The sequence below is a fragment of the Sturnira hondurensis genome, unplaced genomic scaffold, assembly GCF_014824575.4.
Source record: "Sturnira hondurensis isolate 20B ecotype Veracruz unplaced genomic scaffold, ASM1482457v3 Scaffold0023357, whole genome shotgun sequence".
Taxonomy (NCBI): Eukaryota; Metazoa; Chordata; class Mammalia; order Chiroptera; family Phyllostomidae; genus Sturnira; species Sturnira hondurensis.
Window position 1 is genome coordinate 10,453,010 of NW_028095988.1, and position 27,977 is coordinate 10,480,986.

Genomic DNA, 27,977 nt, shown 5'->3' on the forward strand with positions numbered 1-27,977 from the left:
AGGAGGAGGTGGGCGAGGAGGAGGAGAAGGAGGAGGAGGAGGCAGGGAGCGAGCGAGTGCCCTGGGTGAATCAATGGAAAGCCCCTCACGAAGCCGGGAAAACACTTCAGCCGCAGCCAAATAGCATTGATTATTTTCCTTCACTTCCCTCACCGCCGTGAATTTATTTATTTATTTTTTCCATCTCCGTCCCCGACGCCCCGGAGTGAGCGCTGGAGGGAGGGAGGAGGAGGGGAAAAAAAAAGGAATCAACACATCGGAGAAGTCCCTTCCAAGAGCCGCCCCCTCCCCTCCCCGCCTCGCGCTGCTCAGCGGCCGCGGTTCGACTCCCGTCCCTGCTTCCAGCTGAGGTGTAAGTGCATCGATTTCCGATGCTGCTGGGTTTTGGTTTTTTTTTTTTTTTCTCCTCTCCCTCTCTTCTTCCTTTCCTTGCTCTTTGGAAGCTTGAGACGGAGGGGAGAGGAGGCGCGCCGAGACTGCCGCTGGAGGGCACGCAGAGGGTCGGGAAAGGACTGGGGGAGGGGACACGGACGGACGGACGGACCGACAGATCTGGAGCTTGTGGAGAAGGAGGAGCAGGGGTGGGGGAGGGAGAGGGCTTGCCAAGAGGATGGGGGGGGGGAAAGAGGTGCAGGGGTGGAGGAGAGACGGGGAAAGGAAAGGCATAGAGGCTGGACTGGGAGCCAGCCAGACGGACGGAGGGTAATGAGAGCCTAGACGGACCGCGCGGAGCTGTGTGGGGAGCAGGGATCCCGGAGGGAAGGGGAGGCCGGGTGAGTGCCAGGGCTCGGAGCTGTCAGCCCGGAGTGGCCTGGGTCTCGGCGGCCCCCCCGCCGGCCACGGGATGGGGAGAAACCGCGGCTGGCAGCCAGGCTGATGGATGGGCTAGCGCGCTGTGGGTGGGGGTGGGTAGGAATGGACATGAATACCCTTAATCTTGGATCTTAGTATGTGTGTGTTTTGGAAAGGTGCGAGGTGAGGGGAGGCCACTGCTCCATTCAACGTGAAGTGTGCCTCTCCTGGCCCCCTAAAGTCTCCATTCGCTCTCTCTGCCCCTCTCTCTGAGTAGCCCTATCATTTTTGAGCACTTGACCTGGAGTGCCTGTAGCCCAGCTGATCCCTACCCATGTGTCCCTGCCTCTTGATTTTGCCATTCTTCACCGCATTCATTCTCCCCACCCATTTCTCTCTGGGTCTGTATGTCAGTCTCTGCATGTGATTTTTCCCATCCAAGTGATCCTGCCTTCCTGTGTGTCCCTGCCACTATGTGTCATGCCTTGGCTGCCTGACTCTTCTTCCCGTCTAGGACTACATGTCCTCTCCTTCAGGGTCTCCATGGATTTCTCTGGCCTTTTCAGGCTACCTTGGAGTTTGCTTATCAGTCATGACTGTGGTGATCTCTGGTCAGGGGCCTGGGAGAGTCAAGGGACGGAGCAGACATGTCTCCCCCAAGGACTCCGGTGTCCTTTCAGCCAGGACAGCCTCCACTTCCACCTTCGCTGGGAAGCTTTGGAACTTGCTAGCATTGTTGACTGTCCTCTTTGCCATGTGCTTCTCTCCCCCACCAGGACCTCACCTCTGGTCTCCTGTTATCTGCCTCTCTCAGAGGTCCCCAGAGCTCCCCACCACAGACCTCTTGCTTACTTGATTTTTCTCTCAGCCCTCACTTTACCATTGTTTATTTTTTCATTTCCCCATTTTGTTTCACCCCTTTTTTCCATCCCTGGCTCTCATGATCTCCCTTGCCTGTTCTCCACCTTTGTTCCCATAATTTGTGGTCTTTCTACCTTTTCTCTTTGGTTACCCTAAGTTCCTTTTATCTCATCCTTTCATCCAGCATTCTAATTCCAGCCGCAGAAGGTACCAGAGAGCAAGGGTCTGGGAGAGGTTGGGAGTATGGTTTCCGAAGGCACATAAACAGGCCAAGAAATCAATTTAATGGGTTTCCAGGGGCGTATAACCCCTTCATCAGTCAGAGCCATTATGTCTGTTAACTGTCAACTGTGATTTTGGAGGGGGCATTCTCTAGGACTCTGAGCTCCACCCTGTGTGGTCGTCCCTTATCCTTCAGTTTATTCTAGTGGCTTCTTCACCTTACAGTCCTTCATCCTGCAGTCCTAGTATCATATTTGGGTTCAGCATGGTTTCTTTGGGAGTCAGTTTTCATTAGCGTGACAAAAGCTATCTTATGCAGGGGGCTAGATTTATTCAACCTAAAGGATGGGAAAGGTAGATAAAGAGTCCGGAAAGTTTACCTCGTTTTAAGCCCATCACTGTTCTTCCAGATATCCTGAGCTTGGAAGGGTAAAAGAAGGAGGTAGATATGGACAGAAGATGGAAGATTTCAGTGATGAATAGATTTACAGAAAGGAAGGAGAGGCTGGCTGCAGTAGACGCGTGGGGTAGAGAAATACATGCCACGAGGACCAGGCAAAGGAAAGGAAGAAATCTTTGCGGAATGAGAGGCAGGGGAGGAACCAAGGGGTGATTAATGAAAAACCAAGAGAATTAAATTTAAAAAAATTTTAATAGTGATACAGAAGGAAAGAGGGAGATAAATAATAGAATATTCCTGAAGAGGAGGTCAACAGAAAAAGCACTATGAAATGAATACAATGGTAAAGTGGGGGAAGGGAGGAATTGGAGAATGAGTGTGGTACAAAGAAGGTAAACGGAAGGCAAACAAGAAGTGCTGGAGCAGATCAGAGCTGTACAGAGGGGGAAAGAGGAGAGGGCGAGGTATCAAAGGAGACAAATGCCTCTGGTGTGAGGAGGACACGGCGTGGCGACAGCACTGCAGGAGGGGTGATTTGGAAAGAAGGCAGAGCAGAAACACCACTGGGCGAAGCCCCATAAGAGAGATGCCAAAGGAGAGGGAGCGGGAGCATGCAGAGCTATCTGGTAAAGCAAAAGGGAGAGAGAGCCACAGGAGCATTCATTCCTTTGGCCAGATCACTCAATATCCCACCAAAGGCCTTTGCATTTCATTCCCAAGCCAGGGGAACACAAGCAAAGAGATGAAGTAGTAGAATTCCTATTTACTTTAGCTGACAGGAACTTGAATCTTTCTAGCCCCTTGAGAACCAAAGATCTCAAGCCTCTGATGTCATAAATTGTTAGCGTTGCCTTGGCAACCTGACAGGGTTCCTCCCTCCATGATGTCAGAGCAGCTGGTGTTACCTTGAAACCCATAGAGGAACAACTTGCTGCTTTGCTGGGGAGTTGCACATTAACTGGGCTGGGGCCTGAGTCAAATCTGTAGGATTTCTGGGTCTGGTAGCTTGACCTGCCTTCCTGGAGCTGTTCCAAGCTCAGAATGAGGCCTTGTTTGTGAGTGCCTGAGGTTTGCTAGGGTCTGAGGGAGCGAGGGGAAGGAACCTGGGGAGACAGGGACGTGGAGAATGGGATGGTTGAACTGAAAGGCAGGCAAAGAAGAGAACTGAAAATGGCAGTTACCGAATGTGAAAGAAAGGCTGTGAGACACACCAAAAATGTAAAATGCACCTCTTTGGGTTTAGGAATGGAGGCTGAAGCTGGATATAGAGAAGAGCAGGGATCAGAGCTATGTGAGGTATAAATTGAATAGAGAAAAGGGAGGGGTTCTGAATTGCCAGGGGGCATGGTGGAATTTGACTGTAGGGAAAGAGAAAAAAAACTGGGACTCTTGAGTCAGATGGTCAAAACTGTAGGTGAGAGACCCCAGGTTGTTCCTGATGGCTGTAGGAGCAGGAGCTGCTTGTGGCTAGTTTCTGTTTTCCAGCCCCTAGGGTGGTGTCTGTCACCCAGAAGATGCCTAGTAAATGTCTGTTGATCAAATGTTGACTTGATAGGAAGAGGCTAAGGGAAAGAATCGCTGGTCTTCCTCTCACCCCACCCTTCAGGCCTATGTCTGTGTAATGGGTAAGCTGGGAAATCAGAGAATGGAGGAAGGGGCTGGAGGAGAGTGAACTGAGCCACAGCTAGACCTGAGAAGGCAGGCTGGGTTAGGGGCATACTCGAGGCAGCCAGCCGGGGTGGACTCGAGGGGCTGACCTGGGGAGTCATTGTAGAGATGACGGGAGAAAAACACGAATGAAGTCTTAGGAGGCCAAGAGGAAGATGCAGAGAAAGGTAGAGAAAGGGTGGTTTCCAGAAAAGGTTGAGAGTTATTTCCAAAGAGTCGGCAGATTTATATTCGGAGTAGCCTCCCCACCCCACCCCACCCCACCCCCAATCACGAAACCACAGTTGAATCGGTCATGCCCATGTTTATACATTGGTCACAAATAAAGAGTTCATAAATCACCACCAGGCCCATCCTAAACACCCTATTCTAATTCAGGCAATTACAAGGAAGTCATTGTTGGCTTGGGCCAAAAGGCAGAAAGAAGCACAGACCTGGATGTAAGGAGCCCTGTGAGGGATGTGTTTGAGCCTGACTGCCCGCTGTCGAATGGGTTCAGAGGTATCTAGGAGAAGAGCAGAGGCAAGAAATGCAGAGCTCACCATGGCTGTGAGTGAAATCTTCACACCAAGGGGCAGTATAAATACACAGAAGCCCCAGAGAAGAGAGATGTAACCAGTCAGGGATTATATCCTGTCCTGTTCCTCTGATGACCAGTGAAAAAGACCCTGAATGAGTTGAGAAGAGCAGGAAGGAGTGAGTGAGCTGGGAGCCCTAGGGGCTATGATAAGAAAGGCCAGCACAGCTGGAGAAGGGGCTGGTGGGCAGGGGCCTGAAGGGAGGACAGTGGCAGCTGGATGCACTGTCAGCGGCCGCCATGGACTTAGGCAACTCATATTTTGCAGCAGGCGACAGGCTGTCGACACGGCGGTCCTTTACCTCACCGTTAGAAACTCATTTCATTGATTTTTCCATCTTTCTTCTCTGGCTTCTCAGTCATCCCACCACTCACTTTCCCAGAGCCCCTGCCTCTCTGGGGAAAGTCCCAGGGGACACCTGCCCACCCCTCCCCCACCCCAGGCTGGAGAGATGGGGGTAAAAGATTCAGAGCTGCCTTCCAGCACTCAGATAATCCCATTGTCCCCCTCATGTAGGAAGGAGTCCAGGAACTCTGTGTAGTTGTTTAGGGTACTCAGTTAAGGGTGACAGGGCAAGTTCACCTGCTTTCCTATCACCAAGCTGTACCACTGGCATGTTAACTGCATACACCTGGAAGAAGATATATTTTTCTAATTCCTCCTGAGACAGCACAGCACCCGTCAAAAATTTTTTTTCAGTCAAATGAGAACACTAGAGCTCACCTCTAGTATTTGGGCAGGAATCTGGGATTACATTAAAGCTACCATTCCAGCCTTGAAATCACAGCAGGGCCACCCACTGGAATGGTGCTCATTAGCAGGACATAAGTAGCAGAGAGCTCTTTGGAGAGAAGAGGGTACAGGTATGCAGCATCTGGTCCTGTGTTAGCATGTTGACAGGCGGAGGCAGTGCCGCAGGGTGGGTGTGGGTCAGAAATTTTTACTTCATGTGCGGGCATTTCCCTAGTGCCTCCAGTCACAGCCAACTACCCTCAGCTTCTCCCTTTGGGGCTGGGATTGGGCCGAAGGTCAAGAGTCAATTGCCAGTCATTTGGCTTCTCAGTGAAGGAGGGCAGAGGGTGGGACAGGAGTGTTAGACTGTTTCCCCCCGAGGAAACAATGGCGTAAATGCCATTTCCAGGCTCAAATTTTTCATTCCTTATTTTGTTGGTGACCACCCTCAACCTGTCTCAAGCCCAAGGGCCTCTGGCTCTGTCCTTTTCCTCTGGTCTTAGGAAGCTGCTTCTCTGGAGCCCAGCGTGTCTTGGGTCTCAGATATGAGTCTGGATTCTGCTGCGTCCCCCGACATTGCCGTTGTCTTCCTTTCTATCCAGCCACTTCTGCGTTCTGTATCACTCACCTACCGAGGTCATACCTCCTTCCTCCCATCTCCAGCTTTTTCAGGCTATATGGTTTCTGAAACCTAGAGTTAAATCCTGGTGCCTTAGGGAAAGGGGTGCATTTGAGGTTGGGAAGAGGGAAGAAAGGGAAGCCCTAGAAAAAGGTTCAGGGTGGATGGGGCACAGAGGAGTGGGTGAAGCCAGCCAGACAGGCAGAAGATGAGGAGGAGCGAGAGTCTGAAGTAAAAACCATGTGACTTCCAGCCGGGAGAGAGGCGGAGAGAAGGCCACAATTTAAATGAAAAGGGGAGGGTGGTAGGCTGTGGGGACTGCGAACAAACTGGAAGAGAGGAACCCGGGAGCAGGAGCCCTGCAGGGAAATGAAGGCCAGGAGGAGGAGGAGATGTGTTTGTGGGAGAGGCCTAACACAGCAAAGGCAGGCAACGGTCTGAGCCGCCTTGTCAGTTCTGAGTTCAAGCTGTGCTGGCGTTGACCCTTGTGGGAGGAACTGAAGTGGCAAATTAACGACAATAATGAAGTCACCGCACCTTGTTTGTCTTTCCTGGTTTCCCTCTTGAGATTTGTCCTTTGGCCAGACGGGGCAACTTGGGGAAGGGGAGGGAGAGCCACAGAGAAGGGTGGAGGAGGGGCACGGAGTAGGAGAGGGGAAATGGAGATGGGGAGGACGACAGACCTGCAGAAGGAAGAGGGACCAGGGATGGAGGAGAGACGCGGAAGATGCTGAAAGAGGAAGGAAGGGGAAAGAACAATGGGGAACAGGAGAAGGAAGCCTGGAAGGGGGAGCAGAAGAACGGGGGAAGAAGTGGACTGGGGAAACTGCAAGCAGGAGGGACAGTACCAGGCTAGGGCTGAAAGTGCTGCAGCTGGTGGGGCCAGGGGGCGGGGCTTCATCTCCATCTCTAATGGCTGTGAAATGAGGTTAGCTCCATTAGAGGCGGTGAGAGTGTAACGAGATCACACTCATTAGGGCTGGGCCATCCCAGTAATTACCACCACCCCAAACACACCCGCACCAGGGCCAGCCAGGGCTTTGAACACAAACAGGCATGCGGCAGCAAACCAACACTGGACACCCCAAGACACCCTGCCGCTGACCAGAAGCCCAGGGTCCATACCCGGGGCCTGAGAGCTAGCACCTTCCTAACATACAAGAGGTACTAAGGACAGGCTACCCCCAGGCTCTCAGCCACATGCACACTCAAAAAGCAATAAACACACACGAACACCCCAATTCAGGAAATAAGGCATGTGGTTGAATAATTATTGTTTTTATTTATTAATCACATACAAAGTGCCAATCTCAATAATGATCATCTCAGTGGACATAGCTCCATGAGGAACTGTTTCCCATTCTATATTTGGGCTTTTTAAAAAAGATTTTATTTATTTTTAGAGAGAGGGGAAGGGAGGGAGAAGGAGAGGGAGAGAAACATTGATGTGCCAGAGACTCAATTGCCTCTTGCACATCCCCAACTGGGGACCTGGCCTGTAACCCAGGCATGTGCCCTCGCGGGGAATGGAACCAGCAACCTTTTAGTTAGTAGGCTGGCGCTCAGTCCACTGAGCCACACCAGTCAGGGTGTGGCTTTAAGCCAAGAAATGGGCTTTAAGCAACCACCTGAGGTCATTTTTCAGAAGCATTGCAAATGAACACACACATCATCATCAGTCAAATAACTCAACCTTTGATAATCTGTCTAACCCCAACCCTAAACACACACAGTGGCCATGGCCCCTGCATGGACTATGATGTGGGTGGTGCCCACTGGAGTTGTACAAAGCAGTGGGCTTGTTGGGCCCATCTTAAGAAACAGGGAGACAGCCCTCCTACACTTTCAAGCTCAAAGAGTAGCATGACAGTATACTTATGCATAAAGGCAGAGTGACAAACTCAAAATCTATTCAAAATACATGCCAGCCAGAGTTTAGAAGCTAACAAATTAACCCAAGAGCAGAGTGCAGGCTACCTGAGTCCAGTCTTGATTCTACTTCTTTCCAAGTGTGAGACCTTAAAACATTTGCAATCCATCTGAGTCTGTGTCCATGTTTGTAAAATGGGAATGAATAGCTGTATCATTTCATCGGACCGTAGTGGAGGATTAGGTGATGTGATGCTTGCAGAGGGATCAGCGCAGTGCCTCACGTGTTGCAGAGTTCCCTTGTGCTTACTTTAAGCATCTTGCAAGGTGTAAGACACAGCCTCCTTGCTCCATCCCTCTCACTGGAATACACAACTTGTCCAATATGATGCCAAAGTGGGGGGGCCCTTCAGTATTTACATATGCAGATCAGGATCCAGCATCCTACCCCCCCAACCTCCCTACCTCATCCTCTCCCTTCTTTCTCTCTCTGCTTTGCCTTAGCTCTTTACCCTTTATGTTACTCCTTTTCCTGCCATTCTCATATTCTCTCTTTTGGACAAAATTTATCTTACAAAATGTAAGTACTTCTCAAATATTTGGGGGAGGAGAAGGAGAGGTTAAATGGAGGGAGAGGTAGAATTAAAATGGAGGGATAAGAGTACCTTTTTAAAAAATATAGAAGGTAAGATTTAGAGACACAGAAACTTACAGTTTTAAATACAGGGATAAGTCATACTAGTTTGGATCCAAGTATTAGCTGCTTCTACACCCAGGCAAAGTGTGAGCCTAGGCAAAGCTTTCAGTCCCTGCTCTGAGGTAATGGGGCATCTCTAGCCCAGCAGTCAATAGGGCCAAATGAGAAATGAAGTCTGCTGCTGGGCAGACTAGGTTTATATCCTGCCCACCGAAGGGTCTGCCCTGCAGTGATCTGGGCAGAGATGACAGCATGAATGCTGGTTGAAAAGGGGCGAGGCAGAACGACGGTTGTTAGCCAATCTGCAGACACTGTACTCCGCTCTGGGAGGAGATAGCCAGGACGGAAGGAAAAGCCCTGATCTGATTCAACACTCTGTATGCACTTTCACAGGTTACTTAGTCTAGTCTTCACCACAGCCAGCAAGGAAGGTATCATTATCCCCATTTTCCAAGATAAGGAAACTAAGATTCTCTCCATAAGTAACTTACTCAGGTTGCGGAGCTGGTGAGTCGGGGAGTCAGGATTGACTGAATGGGCATGAATCCAAAGCCCAGGTTCTTCGACTGCCTTGAAATAGATAGCTCATCTAGTTAAGAGTGTGTTTGCTGTTTACACCAAATGCGCCCCCCTATGCAGGGGCCACACACTCTACCTCTCTTGTTTCTCCTCCCCTCCTCTCCATGGCTGCTTCTGCTTGAAAGCAACAGGTTGAGTCAGAAAGGAGAGAGAGGCAAGGGCAAAGTGAGTGTGGGAGCAGTGCCTTAGGCAAGAATTTCAGAGAGGAAAGAGAAAAGGTCCAAAAAATTGGCTCTGAGTTATGGGAAAGAGGTTAGACTGAATGCCTGGAAAATTGAAAGGCAAAAGTGTTTAGAAGGCTCTGATGTGGGAATCATTGTACTCAAACTTTAAGCTAATGTGTTGGTGCCCTCTGGCAGGCTCTGCTGGGAAAGCCTTTGGCTTGTTGGGTTTGGAAAAATGGAAGGAGAGGGGGTTTTGGTTTTTGTTTTAAGGGAGACCAGAGGAGAAAGCCAATCTATCTGTCCCTGTCAGGCCTGTCTCCTGAATGATGCTCCCTCTGTAACCACTAGGGAGCAGTAGTGTTCCTTTTCCTCTCCCAGAGGTGAGAGGGGGTCTCTACCCAAGTGGAGTCCTGCCTGGCCTTGAGGGGGCTCCAGAGGGCAGGCTCCTCCTTAGCTTTGCCTCTAGTTCTACCCTGCAACCTGAACCCACACCCTGGCCCCCTCTTCAGTGAGGGCCAGAGTCTCCTCCAGACCTCATGTTTTCCGTAGTTCCTTTGCATTTGCGCCTTTGGCTTCTGTAATTCGCTGGTTCTGAAGCCTCCCCATAATCTCCCTGGCTTGTGTGGTCTCAGAGCCCACCTTTTCAGCTGCCCCCAAGTTCACATCAAATGTTTCTGCCCATTTCATAACATCTCCATCTCAGTAGCTTTCTGGGTCCCTACTGTCCATCTTGGAACAGTAGGGCTCCCTGGCTTCTTCCTGTTCTAAGTGCTGTATCTACCCCTGAACAGGGAGCACATATCAAGAAATAGGAGCTCTTGACCATCTACTTACGGGTGCCTTTGTATCCCCACTTCAGTGATAAGGCAACAGTTCCCTAGCTGAACTCTGAAAGTAGCCTCTTCCACCAGGTAGAAGAGGGCAATACCAAAAGGAAATAAAAACTCTTTTATTTCTCCACAGCTTTCTCCTCACCCTGTGAGGGCAGGGGCATTAGAGAGGGAGATGGAATGAAGGGACAGCAAGGGAGCTCTGGAGATGAGGGCCTTTTAGGGTAGGAGTTGGAGGGTTCATCCTGGGGGATGACTGCACCCTCAGAATTCCCCACTCTCCCTGGTCTCCAGGCCTGCCTCTTCCCATCCCCCTCGGTGGCAGCAGCCTTGTAATTTAAAGCTCTCTCTGTCGCCTCTAATGTGATCCTCTCGTTTTATTGACTCTCTCTGCCGTCTGTGGCGCCCCTTCACATCAATCTCCGTTCTAATCACACCGCCGCCACTGCCTGCTCTGTCTCCCCTCACCCGTTCCTCATGGGCGCCCCAGGCCTTACCTCTACCCAGCTTTCCTTCAGATGGCCCGCCAACCTCCACCTTACACCTGATCCACCCTCTTCGTCCTTCCCTCCTCCAGAAGGAAGGATTCCAGAGGCAGGAATGCCAGGGCCTTTGAGGGGTTGCCTTCTCCCTTTCCACTGCTAGGATGTGCCCCGGGGGAGAAAAGAGGCTCCTAAGAAAAGCCCAGAACTAAAAGAGGAATGAATGGCACTGGTCTGAGGGAGAACAGGACTCTAGGTAGGGGGTGACTTAAGCCAGTCATCTGGTCCTGCATAATCCCCAGAAAGGTATGTAAACTCAGTTCAAGGTAAAAAGGGCAAAGAAAGGGGCACTGACATTCAGAGAGGAAAGGAAGAAAAGATTGAGGAGGAGGAAAGTGGAAGGAAGAAAACAAGTGAAAAAATAATTGCTGCAGTTAAGAGTTTGTAATAAATAGTGGGTGATGGGAGAAGCACTGGGAAGGAAGGGGGAGGGGGAGTTGGAGGGTGCACTGTGGCAGAAATAAATTTGCAATTGAAATTCTTTCCTGAAGAGGAGGAGGGGCAGGTTGGAAGGTGGGGAAGAGATTTGCAAGTTTAAACAGCTTCTGACCTACCCTCGGTGTCCTGGGTCTCCTGCACAGGCCAGCCTAAAGCTAATAAAGCTTCTTTGGTTTCTAGCTACAATCAACTGGGTTCCCTCGAACCCCTCCTCACCCAATCTTGGGGAATTGCAGCTTTGGAGAGAGGATTTGGGGCTTAGGTCTCCCTAACCCTCCTCTGAAGTTTGATCTACAGTTGGGAGTGGGGGGCCGGGGAGAGGGGGCTGATCGATGTGATAGAGGCAGGATGGGCCAGGGGGAGACAGTACCCACCCTCCTCAGCCCTCAGTGATGGGCCCAGGAGAGGCCCTTTTTGTCCAGCCTTGGTTCTTCCCGTCAGGTGGGGCAGGGAATGGGCACTGGGCCCTGCCTCAAGGGTGGGAGACAGTGGAATGTTAGATCCACACTCACTTATCATCCCCACTCTCCCCCCCCCACCCCCACCCCTCACCCACCAAATTCCATAGGAGGAATACCTTTCTCCCACAACTTCAGGGCTTTTTTCTGGTCATTTAGGACAGACTCCCCTCCATCTAATTCCTTTACTTTCTTTTTGGTTCTCCGACCCTTTTCATCCACCCCTTGCTCAGGTGCAGATTTGCATTTTCATTAGCATGCTTATCCAGCCCCACGTGGAGCCCCTAAAGGGCTACTACTTCGTGCCTGGCTAGCCTAGCCACCTCCCTCCCTGTATCCCCCCCTCTCCCAAGGGCGGGGAGAGAATGGGGAACAGGGCCTGAAGGCTGCGTGGGGCCAGAGCAAGACTCATTCCAAATCCAGGAATCTGGAGGTGAGGGTTAGAAGTGTCCCACGAAAGGAAGGGCCATACACCTCATCCCTTCCTTAAAGCACTCTGACCCGAGAGCTCAAGGTTAAGTCATTAGAGATCTGCTGATTCTAAGAACTGGAAAGGTTGTGGGCCACTTGGGACATCAGAAGAAGTATGCAGTGGTAAGGCAATGGGACATTGGTGAGGTTGAGGGGACTGGTGTCAAGATAAAAAGGTTGGCAGCAGCATGGTGAGGCTTGGTACTTCTTTCTAGTCAGCCAGAGGGAGCCCAGGAACCCTCATTTCTGGACCTTTGGAGGCCCGTTTTGCCTGCGCTGTGTCTGAGGGAGAGTCCAACTGGATGGAGGAGCCCAGGCCACAGCTTTGGATACAGCTCTGCCCTGCCAGTCCTTTTCTGGCTTCGCTACCCGGAGCTGAGTGAGCATCAGGAGCCTACTGCACCTGTTTCTTGGCTGCCTCACCTGTCATATAAGGTTGCTGTCAGGTTTAATGAGGTGATGTAAAGCATTTAGCACAGTGCCAGGACCAACCTTAATAGCTATTAGTAATATTGTTACTATTATTATCTTTTGTATTTTGGGGGAAGCTAATCACATAAACACTGTTGTCTTTCAGTTGGCCTGGGGAACTCCCACCAATTCCGCACACTTGTGACCAGAGATAGGTCTGGCAGGTGTCTGTGAGCAGCATGGTGCTACAGGCCAGTGGGAGTTTCACTGTAGCCCCTCTGGAAAGAAGACCTTGACTGGTGGAAATTACCTCTTCAGTGCTTAGAAAATCTGAGGGTCTTTTCCAGAGCCCATTCTTCAGTAGACATGTATTGACTATGACACAGGCATCTTTCTCAGTGCTAGCGATAAGGCAGTGGATAAAGCAGACAGTTCCTGCTCTCACGGAACTTCCCTTCTAGGAGGGAGAAATCACTAAAGCAGGAACTATTAAGTGCATTAAAATCCCTAAGAAAGTAACCTTCCTGGGGCTGTTTAGCTTCTGTAAGAGAGGAAAGGCCTGTTGGCTATATTTGAGCAGGGACTTGAATGACAAGAAACCACCAGGCAGAGAGGTTTGGGGGAAGAGCATTCCAGGCAGAGGAAACAGCTTGGGCAAGGCTCTAAGGTAGACATGAACTTGGTGTGTTTGAGCAACAAGAAGGCCAGTGGGCTAGGGCTGGCCAGCCAAGCGGCAATGTGGAGAACAGAGATACAGGCGTCAGATCAGATAGGCCCTTTTGCAAATACGGGGAAAGAGTATGGATTTTACTCACAGGGCAGTGAGAAATCATTAATAAGTTTTAAGCAGAATATAGTATGATTTACATTTTATTTATTTTTAAAGAGAGGGCAAGGGAGAGAGAAAGGGAAAGAAACATCGATGTGCAAGAGATACATCAGTAGGGGACCTGCTCTGCAACACATGTGCCCTGACTAGGAATCTAACCAGTGACCTTTTGGTTCATAGGGCAGCACCCAATCCACTGAGCCACACCAGCTAGGGCTGATTTACATTTTATTTTATTGTATTTTATTAAAATATTTTATTTATTTATCTTTAGAGGGGAAGGGAAGGAGAGAGGGAGAGAAATATGAATGTATGGTTGCCTCTGCCGAGGACACACAATGTATCGTGTGTCCCCTGCCAGGAATTGGCCTGCAACCCAGGCATGTGCCCTGACTGGGAATCAAACCGCGATCCTCTAGTTCACAGGCCCGTGCTCAATCCACTGAGCTACACCAGCCGGGGCTTTGATTTACATTTTAAAAGATGATTCTTTATGACATTTGCTTTAAAACCATACAGGAAAGAGAGGGGATTGGGTGAAGATATATACAAGATTGGCTATGCGTTGGTAATTATTGAGGCTGGGTGATGAGTACAAAAGTATTCTTTGTATTTTTGGTTTACTTTTACATATGTTTGACATTTTAAAAAAGATTTTATTATTTTTAGAGGCAAGGAGGGAGAAAGAGAAGGAGAGAAATATCAATGTGTGGTTGCCTCTCATGGGTCCCCTACTGGGGACCTGGTTGGCAACCCAGGGGCATGTCCTGACTGGGAATCGAACCAGTGATCCTTTGGCTTGCAGGTCAGCACTTGATCCACTGAGCCACACCAGCCAGGGCTATGTTTGACATTTTCATAACTGAGAGTTAAATGAAAGCTCGTTCTGGTTGCTGGGTGGGGAGAAACTGGATTGGAGGGGCAGTGGTAGAAGTGGAGGCCAAGGGGCCATTAGTTCAGGGGAGAGATGAGAATGGCTGGGGCCAGGATGGTGCTGGTGTAGACAAAGATAAATGGGGGGAGGGGGTTACATGTTTAAGAGGTTGCTGTCAAATTGCATGTGGTGGGGCAAGAGAAAACTTTGAGGTTTTTAGCCTAATCAACCAGATAAATGGTGGCACCAAATTCTGAGACAGGAAAGATGGGGAAGAGTAAATTCAGGGAAGCAATAAAGAGTTCTGATTTTAGACATGTTAAGTTGGAAGACTTAGACACTAAGTGAAGCTTCAAGTTGGCAAATGGGTACCTGAGCCCGGTGCTCAGAAGAGAGTGGGACTGGAGTAGCGGGAGGGTTAATTGCCTGTGTCTCCCCTGCGGCCTCTGACGGCACTGCCCTCTCCATGTTCCCCTACAGGGTACTGGCTGTCACGCTGAAATGAACCCCCAGCACCCCTTCATCTGCCATGGCCACCCTTAGCGCATCCTCTGCTGCTGGCACCACCCCACCCCCTGGGCACAATGCCCAGTCTCTGCCTCCAGACACCTCCGCCCCTGGCACCCTGCCTAATCCTGTCACCAAAGATCCCCCTGCTGCCTCTTCGACTTCTGAGAGCATGAGGCCCTCAGAGCCAGGGGGACAGCCCCTGGAGTCAGGCTGTGGCCTTGTCCCACCAAAGGAGATTGGGGAGCCCCAAGAAGAGCCTGGCTGTGATGGCTTCCCACCAAAGGACCTGGGGGTAGAAGAGGACCAGGAGCAGGAGGAGGGAGAAGGAGGGCTCCCTCCTGTGGACCTAAGTAACCATTTGTTCTTCACAGCTGACGGTGAGGCCTGCCTAGTGGCCAAGTTGTCCCTGCCAGGTGGCAGTGAACTGCTGTTACCAAAGGGCTTCCCCCGGGGCCAGGTGGGCATCAAGGAGGAGCCCAGCCTACCCCATCCGCCCCCTGCACACCTCACTGCCCTTCACATCCAGCATGGCTTTGACCCAATCCAAGGCTTTAGCTCTTCTGACCAAATTCTGTCCCATGATACCTCAGCACCATCTCTGGTTGCCTGTGAGGGAAGGGATGGAGCCTTCTGGAGCTACCAGCTGGCTCCAAACCCACCTGGAGATCCCAAAGATGGCCCCATTGGGAGCAGGCTGGGAGACCACAGGGCACTGTTCTGGCTCTGCTTCCTGTGCCGCCTGGGTTTCAGCCGGCTCCAGGCCTTTATGGGTCATACACAGTCTCATGGGGTGAAGTTAACCCCTGCTCAACACCAGGGCCTGCCGGGCAACCCGGCTGTGCTCCAGGAAGGGGATGAGGGCTGCATGGCCCTCCTAAGCTTTCTGGAACCAAAACCACCTGCTTGCCCACCTTCAGAAATACCCCTGGACAACAGCAGCACAGTGAACCTGGAGGCGATTGCAGTCCAGACAGAGGAAGGCCCTCCTGAGGCAGCAACCCAGGGCCTTGTACTGCCCACGGAAGAGGTCATGGCCCTCAGTCCACCCTCCCCATCTACAACCCCAGCGATCTGGGACCCCAGCCCAACCCAAGCCAAAGAATTGCCAATGGCAGCAGGTGAGGCAGGGCCAGATTGGTTCCCTGAGGGCCAAGAAGAGGATGGAGGGCTCTGCCCCCCACTCAACCAAAGCTCACCCACCTCCAAGGAGGAGGGCACTCTCCCCGCCCCAGTGGGCTCTCCTGAAGACCCCAGTGACCCACCCCAGCCATACCGCCTAGCCGAGGACTACGCCCCAGCCCCTGCAGCCTTCCAGGGCCTTAGCCTGTCCAGCCACATGTCTCTGTTACACTCACGCAACTCCTGCAAGACACTCAAGTGTCCCAAATGCAACTGGCACTACAAGTACCAGCAGACCCTGGATGTGCACATGCGGGAAAAACACCCTGAGAGCAACAGTCACTGCAGCTACTGCAGTGCTGGGGGGGCCCACCCCCGCCTTGCACGGGGAGAGAGTTATAACTGTGGCTACAAGCCCTACCGCTGTGACATCTGCAACTATTCCACCACCACTAAGGGCAACCTCAGCATCCACATGCAGTCTGACAAGCACCTGGCCAACTTGCAGGGCTTCCAGGCAGGACCTGGTGGGCAGGGAAGCCCCCCAGAGGCATCGCTCCCACCCTCCGTGGGAGACAAGGAGCCCAAGACCAAATCATCCTGGCAGTGCAAGGTGTGCAGCTACGAGACCAACATCTCTCGAAACCTGCGCATCCACATGACCTCTGAGAAGCACATGCAGAATGTCCTCATGCTCCACCAGGGGCTGCCGCTGGGCCTGCCACCTGGGCTGGTGGGGCCAGGCCCTCCGCCCCCAGGAGCGGCTGCCCCTGCCACTCCCCCTGAACTCTTCCAGTACTTTGGGCCACAGGCCCTAGGGCAGCCCCAGGCTCCCTTATCTGGCCCTGGGCTGAGACCAGACAAACCCCTGGAAGCCCAGCTGCTTCTCAATGGCTTCCACCACCTTGGAGCGTCTGCCCGCAAGTTCCCCACACCTGGTAAGCTCTATGGGCTCTGCTTCTCTCTCCATTCCAGGGCCAAACTCCATTCCCTGCCCTCTTCCCAAGGGCCAGCCCCCCAATTAGGTACCCCAGTGCCCTCACCACTGTCCTCATATACCCACCACCCACATTCCCACAGACCAAACGAACCCTGCTCCACTCCTTCTCGGGCCACTAACCCATCTCTGTCCCCCAGCCCCTGGCAGCCTCTCCCCGGACACCCACCTGCCTCAAAGTCAGCTTCTGGGCTCCTTGTCCGATGGCCTGCCCACCTCGCCACCCCCAGATGACAGCCCGTCACTGAAGGTGTTCCGCTGCCTTGTATGCCAGGCCTTCAGCACGGACAACCTGGAACTGCTGCTGTACCACTGCAGCATGGGCCGCAGTCTGCCGGAGGCCGAATGGAAGGAAGTGGCCGGGGACACCCACCGCTGCAAGCTCTGCTGCTATAGCACCCAGCTGAAGGCCAACTTCCAGCTCCACCTCAAGACTGACAAACATGCTCAGAAGTACCAGCTGGCAGCCCACCTGAGGGAGGGCGGTGGGGCCGTGGGCACCCCCTCCCCCATGCCCCTGGGAGATGGAACTCTGTATGGGTCTGTGCTCCCTCTGCACCTTCGCTGCAACATCTGTGACTTTGAGTCCAACAGCAAGGAGAAGATGCAGCTGCACATCCGGGGTGCGGCCCATGAGGAAAACAGCCAGGTCTATAAGGTGAGGGGCAGGAGGGCCTGGGGTTTGAAGGGCAGGGCAGACAGCCCCCAGGGAGAGGGAAGAGGAGATGGGGATGAATAGGCAGAATGGAAAGGTGATGGAAAAACCCAGGTGGCAGATTTGGAGGAAAAGGCACGTATGCACCAAGGTAATACACTATTCAGAAAAAAAGATGCTGAATAAAAGACCACAGATGATAGACTCAGATAAAGTGATTCCAGTACTTTATTCAACTTTTTTGGTAGTTGGGGCTCGAGGGTGGAATCCGCCTCTGCTCAGTACATCTTATCACCAGAAGATTGAGAACAGAACCAGATTCCATTCAGAAACTAGGAGAGACCCAGGATGGGTAGGAGGAAAAGAAGATTGGGAAGGAAAAGCTGTAATACTCAGATGGCCTTAGGAAAGAATAGAGGGGCTTGAAAGCTCCTTTGGGGAAGGCAAAGGAGTCCCCTGAGATTTGGAGGCATCTGTTCCTGCTGGGCCTGAGCCCAAAAATGGAAAAATCTTTCCATTTTTGCAGTTTCTGCTGGAGATGGAGGGGGCAGCGGCAGGGGCAGAGCTGGGGCTGTTCCGCTGCCTGCTTTGTGCCTGGGAGACGCCCTCCCGCCTGGCAGTGCTGCAGCACCTGCGAGCACCGGCCCACCGTGACGCCCAGGCCCAGCGGCGCCTGCAGCTGCTGCAGAGTGGCCCGGCAGCCGAGGAAGGGCTCTCGGCTCTTCAGAGCATCCTGAGCTTCAGCCATGGGCAGCTCCGGACTCCAGGTGAGAACCAGGAGACTGGAGGGGAAGGACTGGGCATGGAAAGCAGTTGGCACAGGGGCCAGGGGGCCGATGAGAAAGTTATACAAGGAAGGAGACACCAGTCTGAGGGCACTCAGCAGCAGGGGGAAAGTTGCTATAAAGGGGTGACAGATCTGGATTTCAGGAACAGTGGGGTAGCCAAGATGAAGGGGGGAACAAGAGGTTGTTGGAGGGAGGAGGCAGAGAAGGGCAGGAAATTTGCTGGGTGGACAAAAGAGAACAGAAAGAGAGATGAGGAGGAATCACCCAGTGATTCCAAGTAGTGACCAGTGTCCTAGCAATGCCGGGTATGGGATGTGGGCAGGAGCTAGTCAGGAAGGACAGAGAAGCAGAAAGAGAAGAATGGTCCAGGACATATTGGAAATTGATGGGAGCTGTGGGCCTGGCCTGAAGGCAGCACAGATGGGAAGCCCTTGACAAGCTCCCCAGTTTTTTCTGTCTCCTCAGAGCTCTTCAGCCTGAAGTCTGGGCTCAGGGTCCCCCTTAAGCAACTCAGGTTGTATCTGCAGAAACTGGGAAAGGCCCACCAGGTGCCATTGATCAGAGGGTCCAGGAGAAAGGCCTGGAAGGAACTGTCAGAGGTGGGCACAGGTGTCTGGGCTTCATAGAGGCCAGTGGTAGGTGAGGGTGAGGGCACAGGCAGCAGGAACCAGGAACAGAAAGCATTGACTGGTGCTAATTGAATTGCCAATATGCTGGCTGGAGTTAAGTGCCGGAGGGGCCCAGATCAATAGCTAACGATCCTGGCGCAAGGCTGAATGGAGTTAAGGAACTTTAACACTTTAATTAGGCCACCACCGAAAATAAATTCCTACACATCTGTCAATTCTTACTTGAGTGGTAATCTCCTCTCCCGGTTAGACTGGCCGCCTCCTGCTCGTGCAGCTGCTCCCATTCATCCTCACCTGCCTTCCTCAGCACCCCTCGCTCCACATTTCTGGGCTCCTGGCCTCCAGGATCAGTCAACACAAGGAGCCGAGTTTGGTCCTGTTTCTCTCACCTACCACTGGACTTGTTTGCTCATCTTTTTTTTTTTTAAATGATACTTTGTTACTTTTTTTAAAAAGATTTTAATTTTTTATTTATTTTTAGAGAGAGGGGAAAGGAGGGAGAGAGGGAGAGAAACATCAATGTGTGGTTGCCTCTCACATGCCCCCAACTTGGGACCTGCCTGCAACCCAGGCATGTGCCCCGACTGGGAATCAAACCGGCGACCCTTTGATTCACAGGCCAGCACTCAGTCCACTGAGCCACACCAGCCAGGGCTGTTTGCTCATCTCTGAATGACGAGGGCTGGACTCGTCAGAGATAATTTCTTAGGCCCTACCAATTCTAACACTAATTTTTCCCCTTGTTCTCTGTATTTCTTTTTGTCTTCCCCTGCCTGTTGATTGATCCATCCATTTTCTTTCTCACTGACTGGCTGCTTGTACTGCTTTCTCTGCCCTGTCTTCTCCCATTCCTGATGCTTCATCCTTGTTAAGCTGACTCTCTACTCATTCTATACAGGGAAGGTTCCTGTTACCCCCTCAGCTGAGCCACCCACCCCCGAGAGAGATGCCCAGAACAAGACAGAACAATTGGGTGAGTTGCTCATCTTCTTCATTTCCCTCCATCCCTTGCCCTCCACATCCCCAATCCTAATACATTCTGAGGTGCTCATGGGATATTGCAATAATCCAAGCACCCAGCAAGGCCTGTGATAAAGGAGCCGGCATGATCAAAAAAAGGACACAGAGAAGGGAGAGCCATAGAAGCTGGGTGTCCTGTTCTCTTTGAGGACCCTAACCTGGCCATCCCACTAATCTGGGAACAGCCCTGCTGAGCCAACCTCCCTCACTGTACTGGGTATAGCCCTGTACTTTCCTGCCCTTCCTCCCTTCTCCCAGAGCCCAACCCCCTACCCTGGAAGCTCTGCTACAAATCAGGTCATCTTAAGAGCTGGGGGCCTGTGAAAGGAAGAGGGATGTCTGTAGATTCTCTCAATCTCTCCTTTCATCTTCAGCTTCTGAAGAGGCAGAGAACAAGACTGGCCCCCCTGGAGACAGTGCCAGCCAGACCACGGTCAGAACTGGGATAACTGGGAAGAGGTGGGAGGGGTCTAGTTTATCTACTCGTGTTCTAAAGGCTGAAATTCTAATCAGCAGAGCTTTACAGAGATTTCAGACCAAACAAAGGTAGACCTAATTTTGTCATGCTTATGACTTATTGCACTAAGAATACAACATTTAAGAAATCCCACCTAGGCCCAGTTATGGATGTTTAGCACCCGCAGGGGGCAGAGCTGGCCCCCAAGGGTGAGGTGCAGAGGAAGATGACAGGAAGGGACTTTGAATGTAAAGGTGAAGAGAGAAACTGTACTGAAGACAGGAAAGACTGGAGGGAGGAGAGGAGGAAAGAAATGAAGACATGAAGAGAAAAAGGCAAAAACAAAAAACTAGCTACCGCCCAGCTCTTTACTTGTTCTGAGCAGAAAGACAACTAGATATGGATGTTCCTGTCCCCTAGAAAGCCCCAAGCCTGGGTGGAAGCATCCTGGCACCTCCTCCCTGAGGGTAGAGGCACCAACCCCGACGATTCACCCAGACAGCAACCTCTGCAAATCTCTAAGTCTCCAGGACTCAGGCCTCTGCCTGACCTAGCCACGCTCCAGGAGTTTAACTCTGTGGCCTGAAAGTGTTGATTTTGAGAGGACTCCCAGACTTCGGTCTTGAGGTGCCATCCTGTGCCTCACAGTTCTCCAAACTGGACTGCAATGTGCAGTATTTTTTATGTCTGTCTTCCTGCAAACTGCTGCAGTAATGGCTCATATGCTCAGCTTCCCACTTCCTAACTCCTGTTCCCGCAGCAGACCCACTCCAGATGTCTGCTCCTAGGCCTAGGTGCATTGAGATGAGCATCCCCTTCCTGGCACGCAGGCCTGGACTGATGGCACAGGGGGCAGGAAAAGGAATGAGCCAGGGAGACAAAGGAGGCTGGAGGTCAGGCAGTCAAGTGAGTAAGGCGGGAACAAAGTGTCCTCCAAGGCCCCACCCAGGCTCCCCAGTCCCACCCTCCAGAGGTGTGGGTGGGAATGCGCTAACAGAGCCAGGTCAGAATTTTCTAAGCCACTGGGGGAGCTATGGTGGTTGTTTACATTAAGAAGGGAAGAAAAATAAAAGGAAAGAAAAAGTGGGAACTGCTGAGCCTGTGAGAGAGAATGAGCTGGCTTCTGAACAGAAAGGTAGGGAGGGACCCCACCTGAGACACTTAGTTCAGGGACCTTGAGGAGGCACAGTGGGCCAGGATCAGGATGAGGGAGACTCAGCCCAGGAAGTACCAGAAGGAAGAGGAGCCATGTTAGGGAGAAGATACAAGCAGTGTGAGGGTGGACAAGGCAAGAAAATGAAATCCTGCAGAGCTGGATCCAGGGTCATACTGTCGTCTGGAGAACTGAGTAGGGTAGCAGGGCTGAGGAAAGACAGACAGACAGGCCAGGATGGAGGGGAGAGGGCCAAAGAATTAAGGCAAGGTGGTAGCTTAGGACTTTGTCATAGTCCATGGGAAAGGAGGAAGGAGCCAGCTTTTAGGACTGTGGCTGGGCCCACAATGGTGCCTTCCTCTTGGGCTCTCCATTATTGGTATTGGGGGATTATGCTGTATCCAGAACCCCAAAGGTTGAGTGACGGTAGGTCCCAAGCATCCCTGACACCCGCTCCACCACCCATGTGCCCTTAGGTATACTGCTGTCCATACTGCAACTTCCTGAGCCCGGAGTCGGACCAGGTGAGGGCTCATGCACTCTCCCAGCATGCAGTGCAGCCCACATACAGGTGCCCACTGTGCCAGGAGCAGCTGGTGGGCCGGCCTGCCCTGCACTTCCACCTTTGCCACCTTCACAATGTGGTGCCTGAGTGTGTTGAGAAGCTACTGCTTGTGGTGAGTACAGGCTGGGTGAGGACCCATCCAGGGGACCCTGTCAGGGCCAGGTAGGAGGAGCAAGAGGAGAGGCAGAGGCAGGGATGTTAAGTGAGGGTGTTGGCAAAGGAAGTAGCATTTCACAGATTTGAAGGTGGATTTTAGAGTTGGCGGAAACCTCAGAGTGGAGCTTATCTAGCTGCCTCTACAGGCCTGTGAGGAAGCTAAGCATTTCCTTCACTTCCATTAGGTCCTATAAGAGCTATTCAACAGTAGGCCCCGGCTGCCAGACAGGAGAGGTGCAGCCCAGGCCCTCTCCTTTGTGAGAAAAGCAGAAGTTAGGTGGGAGGTTTATCCAGAGAGGAGGCTGGAGCTGTGGAAAGGGGCTGGGCACAGGCACAGGAATAGCCAGGGACGGGAGGGAAGTCATCAGGATTTCTTCCATTACAGGCCACAACTGTAGAGATGACCTTTATGACCAAAGTGCTGCCTGGGCCCTCTCTCAGCCCTCTGGGGGATGTCCCAGAGTCCCTGGCTCCTGGGCCAGAGCCTGCACCCAACAGAGACCAGGCAGCAGGTAAGGAAGGGGATGGCAAACCTCCCAAGGTGGTAGGAAAGGGGAACTGGGCTCCACAGACCAAGAAGGTCTGAAGGCAACTGAGGGCAGGATTGTTGCCATAGATTCTGAGTGGGTGGGGTCTGACTCAAAGTTCACTTCTCACTGCAACTCCTTCTCTCCCCTAGAAGGCCCTCACCTGACCCCAGAAGCCAGTCCCAATCCTCTTCCTGAGCCTCCCCTGCCCTCAGCTGAGGCCCCAGACAAGCCCACAGGAAGCCCTGACCAAGGCCCCTCTCCAGCCCCATCTCCAGCCCCATCTCCAGCCCCTCGACCTGATGCCCAGGCTGAAGAAATGGCTCCTCCACCCCCTACGGCTGAAGAGGAAGAGGGGACTGCTGGAGAGCCCCGCCCCACAGACGTAGCTCCGGCTGACTCTCGACACCCTTTGACCTATCGGAAGACCACTAACTTTGCCCTGGACAAGTTTCTCGACCCTGCCCGGCCCTATAAGTGCACTGTGTGTAAGGAATCCTTCACACAGAAGAACATCCTTCTGGTCCATTATAACTCTGTCTCCCACCTGCACAAGATGAAGAAGGCTGCCATTGACCCCGCTGGCCCTGCCCGGGGAGAGGCCAGTACGGCACCTGCCACCCCTGCTGCCACAGACAAGCCCTTTAAGTGCACAGTCTGCCGAGTCTCCTACAACCAGAGCTCCACCCTGGAGATCCACATGCGCTCAGTTCTGCACCAGACTCGCTCTCGGGGAGCCAAGACTGATGCCAGGGCTGAGGGGTCAGAGCGTGGCCAAGAAGAGCCCAAAGAAGAGACTGAGGGGGAGGCCGGTACTGAGAAGAAAGGCCCCAACCCCAGTGGCTTCATATCTGGATTGCCCTTCCTGTCCCCTCCTCCCCCTCCCTTGGACCTGCACCGATTCCCAGCCCCACTCTTCACTCCACCGGTCCTGCCCCCCTTCCCTTTGGTGCCCGAATCACTGCTTAAGCTCCAGCAGCAGCAGCTGCTCCTGCCCTTCTACCTCCATGACCTCAAGGTGGGGCCCAAGCTGGCACTAGCTGGGCCTGCACCCCTGCTGTCCCTGCCAGCTGCCACCCCTCCTCCCCCGCCGCCACCCCCAAAGGTTGAGCTGGCTGAGCAGGAATGGGAGCACGCCCCTGTGGCTGAAGAGGGAACTGAAGCAGGGCCAGCCTCACCCCCACAACCAACGCCCAGTGAGGCAGCCCGCACTGCAGCCAAAGCCCTCCTGGAAAACTTCGGCTTTGAGCTGGTGATCCAGTACAATGAAGGGAAACAAGCAGTACCCCCTCCTCCAACCCCACCCCCACCAGAGGCTCTCGGGGGTGGGGATAAGCTGGCTTGCGGGGCCTGTGGGAAACTCTTCTCTAACATGCTCATCCTCAAGACACATGAGGAGCATGTCCACCGCCGCTTTCTGCCCTTTGAGGCCCTGAGCCGTTATGCTGCTCAGTTTCGAAAGAGCTATGATAGCCTATACCCGCCCCCTGCAGAGCCCCCCAAACCTCCTGATGGGTCTCTGGACTCACCTGCTCCCCCGCTGGGTCCACCCTTCCTGGTGCCAGAGCCTGAGACAGGGGGAGCACATCCCCCTGAGGAGCGAAGCCGGGCAGGAGGACGCTGGCCCTCGGAGGAGGAAGAGCACTCCAGAGGGACTCTTCCTCTCCTAGTGCCTGCAGGCCGTCGATTCTCCAGAACCAAGTTCACTGAGTTCCAGACCCAGGCCCTGCAGTCCTTCTTTGAGACCAGTGCCTACCCCAAGGACGGGGAGGTAGAGCGGCTTGCAAGTCTCTTGGGCCTGGCTAGCCGTGTGGTGGTAGTATGGTTCCAAAATGCCCGCCAGAAAGCACGAAAAAATGCCAGCGAGGGAGGGCCTTCACCAACTGCAGGAGGTACTGGGGGAGTCTCTGGCTGCAGGCGCTGCCACACCACCTTCTCCTGTGTTTTTGAGTTGGTGCGACACCTTAAGAAATGCTATGATGACCAGTCCCCGGAAGAGGAAGAGGAAGAGGCAGAGAGAGGGGAAGAGGAGGAAGAGGTAGAAGAGGAAGATGCAGAGGAGGAACAGGGCCTGGAACTCCCAGCAGAGCCTGAGGGCCCATCACCAGAACTTCCAGGCAGGGAAGAGCTGAGCCAAGCAGAAGCAACAAAGCCAGAAGGCAGAGAGCCTGAAGGGAGGGCCCCTCCCTCACCTTCCCCAGTCCACACCTGCGACCAGTGCACCATGTCTTTCCCCAACCAGGACCTCCTGACCAGTCACCGCCGACTGCATTTCCTGCCATCTGTGCAGCCCAGCGCTCCTCCCCACCTCCTTGATCTGCCTTTGCTGGTGTTTGGGGAACGAAACCCCCTGGTGGCAGGCACTCCACTAGTGCCAGGGCCACCCCTCAAACGCAAGCATGAGGATGGGAGTCTGTCCCCCACTGGCAGTGAAGCAGGGGGTGGAGGGGAGGGTGAGGCCCCCAGGGACAAGCGCCTGCGCACCACTATCCTGCCGGAGCAGCTGGAGATCCTGTACCGCTGGTATATGCAGGATTCCAACCCAACTCGAAAGATGCTCGACTGCATCTCTGAGGAGGTGGGGCTCAAAAAGCGAGTGGTGCAGGTCTGGTTCCAGAATACTAGGGCCCGAGAAAGGAAAGGCCAATTTCGCAGCACCCCTGGGGGAGTGCCCAATCCTGCAGTCAAGCCCCCTGTCCCACCCACTCCTGCGCCCTTCTCCAAGTTCAGCCTCTTGTTGGGCAAGGTGGATGATGGGACAGGGAGGGAGGCCCCAAAGAGAGAAGCACCTGCTTTTCCCTTCCCTACAGTCACCCCTACTGTGGGGCCCCTGCCTTTCTTTCCTCCTGGGAAAGAGGCTACCACCCCAACACTAGAGCCACCTCTACCTCTCCCACCTCCTCCTCTCCCCCCCAGTGAGGATGAGGGCCCAGAGGAACCTGTGAAAGCTTCTATGGAGAGTGAGGCTTGCAGTCCATGTGCAGGGGATCTAAGTGATTCCTCTGCTTCCAGCCTGGCCGAACCAGAGTCCCCTGGGGCCGGAGGGACCAGTGGGGCACCCGGAGGTGGGGCCGGGCTTCCAGATGGAATGGGGCAGCGGCGCTACAGGACCCAGATGAGCAGCCTGCAGCTGAAGATCATGAAAGCCTGCTATGAAGCCTACCGCACCCCCACCATGCAGGAGTGTGAGGTGCTGGGGGAGGAGATCGGGTTGCCCAAAAGAGTCATCCAGGTCTGGTTCCAGAATGCTCGTGCCAAGGAAAAGAAGGCCAAACTGCAGGGGGCAGCAGTTGGCGGGGCTGGGGGCAGCAGTGAGGGCCCCTTGGGAGCCCAGCGCACCGACTGCCCCTACTGTGATGTCAAATATGACTTCTATGTCTCCTGCCGAGGCCATCTCTTTTCCCGCCAGCACCTGGCCAAACTCAAGGAGGCAGTCCGAGTCCAGCTGAAGAGTGAAAACAAGTGCTACGACTTGGCCCCAGCACCTGAGGCATCCCAGGTTTCCAAGACCTCACCTGCCAATACAACTGCCTCTGTGCCCCTTGGGGCTGCCCCAGCCCTGCCTCGCCTGGCCCCGGTTCTCTTGTCCAGCCCAGCTCTGGCCCAGCCTCCACTGGGCAGCTTAGCTCCTTTTAATTCAGGTGAGTGGAAGGTTGGGAGGAGCTGGAATTCAGAGAACATTTCCCTTTAGTGTCCTTCCTTTTCTTTTTTGACTCTTCCCATCTCCAATCCCCTGTGGCCTGCCTTTGTTTCAGGCTCTTGGGGAAAGAAGGGAGGAAAGGGAACACAGAGGCTAGACAGTGGGAATGGGTGAGTGAGGCTGGAGATGGCCTAGAGCAGGAAGGGTGAGGGGCCAGGATGTGACTAATCATCATTCCTTTATCTTCCTAGGCCCTGCAGCCTCCTCAGGCCTCCTTGGCCTCACCACTTCGGTCCTGCCTGCTACCGCAGTGGTCCAGACTGCTGGCCCAGGCTGCCCCTTACCTCAGAGACCTGTGCCCAACCAAACCAACACCTCTGCAGCAGGCACCACTGACCCCACCCCAGGCCGGCCTACTGAGCCCTCTGGGGACAAGGTCTCTGGTGAGCGAAAGCCAATTGCAGCCCCCACCAACTCTTCCACTGATGCCCTCAAGAACCTCAAAGCATTGAAGGCCACTGTCCCAGCCCTGCTGGGGGGCCAGTTCCTGCCCTTTCCACTGCCCCCTGCAGGAGGGGCCACACCACCGGCTGTCTTTGGCCCCCAGCTGCAGGGGGCCTACTTCCAACAGCTTTATGGCATGAAGAAGGGGCTATTTCCCATGAACCCCGTGATACCTCAGACCCTCATCGGACTGCTCCCCAGTGCCCTCCTCCAGCCTCCGCCCCAGCCTCCTGATCCCACAACCACAGCCCCTCCAAAGCCTCCCGAACTGCCCATTCCAGGGGAGGGGGAGGCCGGGGAGGCCGACGAGCTGCTCACCGGCAGCACTGGCATCTCCACCGTGGATGTGACCCACCGCTACCTGTGCCGCCAGTGCAAGATGGCATTTGACGGGGAGGCCCCGGCCACGGCTCATCAGAGATCCTTCTGCTTCTTTGGGCGGGGCTCTGGGGGTTCCATGCCCCCGCCTCTGCGGGTGCCCATCTGCACCTACCACTGCCTGGCATGTGAGGTGCTGCTGAGTGGGCGTGAAGCCCTGGCCTCCCACCTGCGCTCCTCGGCCCACAGGCGTAAGGCAGCCCCACCCCCAGGGGGCCCACCCATCACCATCACCAACGCAGCCACTGCTGCCACGGCTGCCGTGGCTTTTGCCAAAGAGGAAGCAAGATTACCTCACACGGACTCCAACCCAAAAACTACTACTACCTCTACACTTCTAGCTTTATAAACAGATAAACCAAGATCCTGGGAGAGGGCAAGTCCTCAGGGCTCCTTCTCTTACCCCAAGGGGTGTCTGGTGGGAGCTCAGATCCCTCACCCCAACCTTCGGCTCCACCCACCTCATGGGAATCTCTCAATCCCACCCTCAGTGGGAGTCCCACACCCCACCTCCAGCAGAATCCCGCCTTCCCCCCACCACACACCTCTCCTCCACAACTCCTTGCCCTATGTCTGCATAGACACATACCCTGATTTGTCATCCTGATCATTTACTCATGTCTGCCTTGCCCACTATACCCAGAATCTGTCCTTGATCTGCCTACAACCTTTTCCCTGCTGAATTCCCAGTTACCCCACAACTCCTATAAACACACACACAAATACATGTGTCCCATGTGGTTCCACTGAAAACACCAAAAGAAAAGGGAAAAAAAAAGAAGATAAAAAGGAAAAAGAAAACCCGACAAAGAAGGGGAAAAGAAAGTAAACCACCACTCTCCCTT

The 27,977-nt window shown here is 53.5% G+C and overlaps 2 protein-coding genes across 3 annotated transcripts in view; one reads left to right on the plus strand and one right to left on the minus strand.

The window, feature by feature from the left end:
- THTPA (thiamine triphosphatase) overlaps positions 1–27,977 on the minus strand; it is a 40,212-nt gene that overhangs the window by 5,596 nt on the left and 6,639 nt on the right. Inside the window, exon 1 of one of the 2 annotated variants that reach the window (XM_037037644.1) lies at positions 24,140–24,207. The exons of the other annotated variant lie outside the window; for it this stretch is intronic. The gene's annotated coding sequence lies outside the window, so the exon portion shown is untranslated. Of the gene's footprint in view, positions 1–24,139; positions 24,208–27,977 lie in introns of those variants that run through there. 2 annotated transcript variants of the gene reach the window in all.
- On the plus strand, positions 57–27,880 carry ZFHX2 (zinc finger homeobox 2). Its single transcript, XM_037037633.1, has 10 exons — positions 57–352; positions 14,515–16,601; positions 16,801–17,318; positions 17,842–18,082; positions 19,631–19,705; positions 20,127–20,185; positions 21,839–22,039; positions 22,469–22,595; positions 22,763–26,251; positions 26,502–27,880. Exons 2-10 carry the CDS (start codon positions 14,564–14,566, stop codon positions 27,479–27,481), a joined length of 7,728 nt encoding a protein of 2,575 aa, XP_036893528.1. The 5' UTR covers positions 57–352; positions 14,515–14,563; the 3' UTR covers positions 27,482–27,880.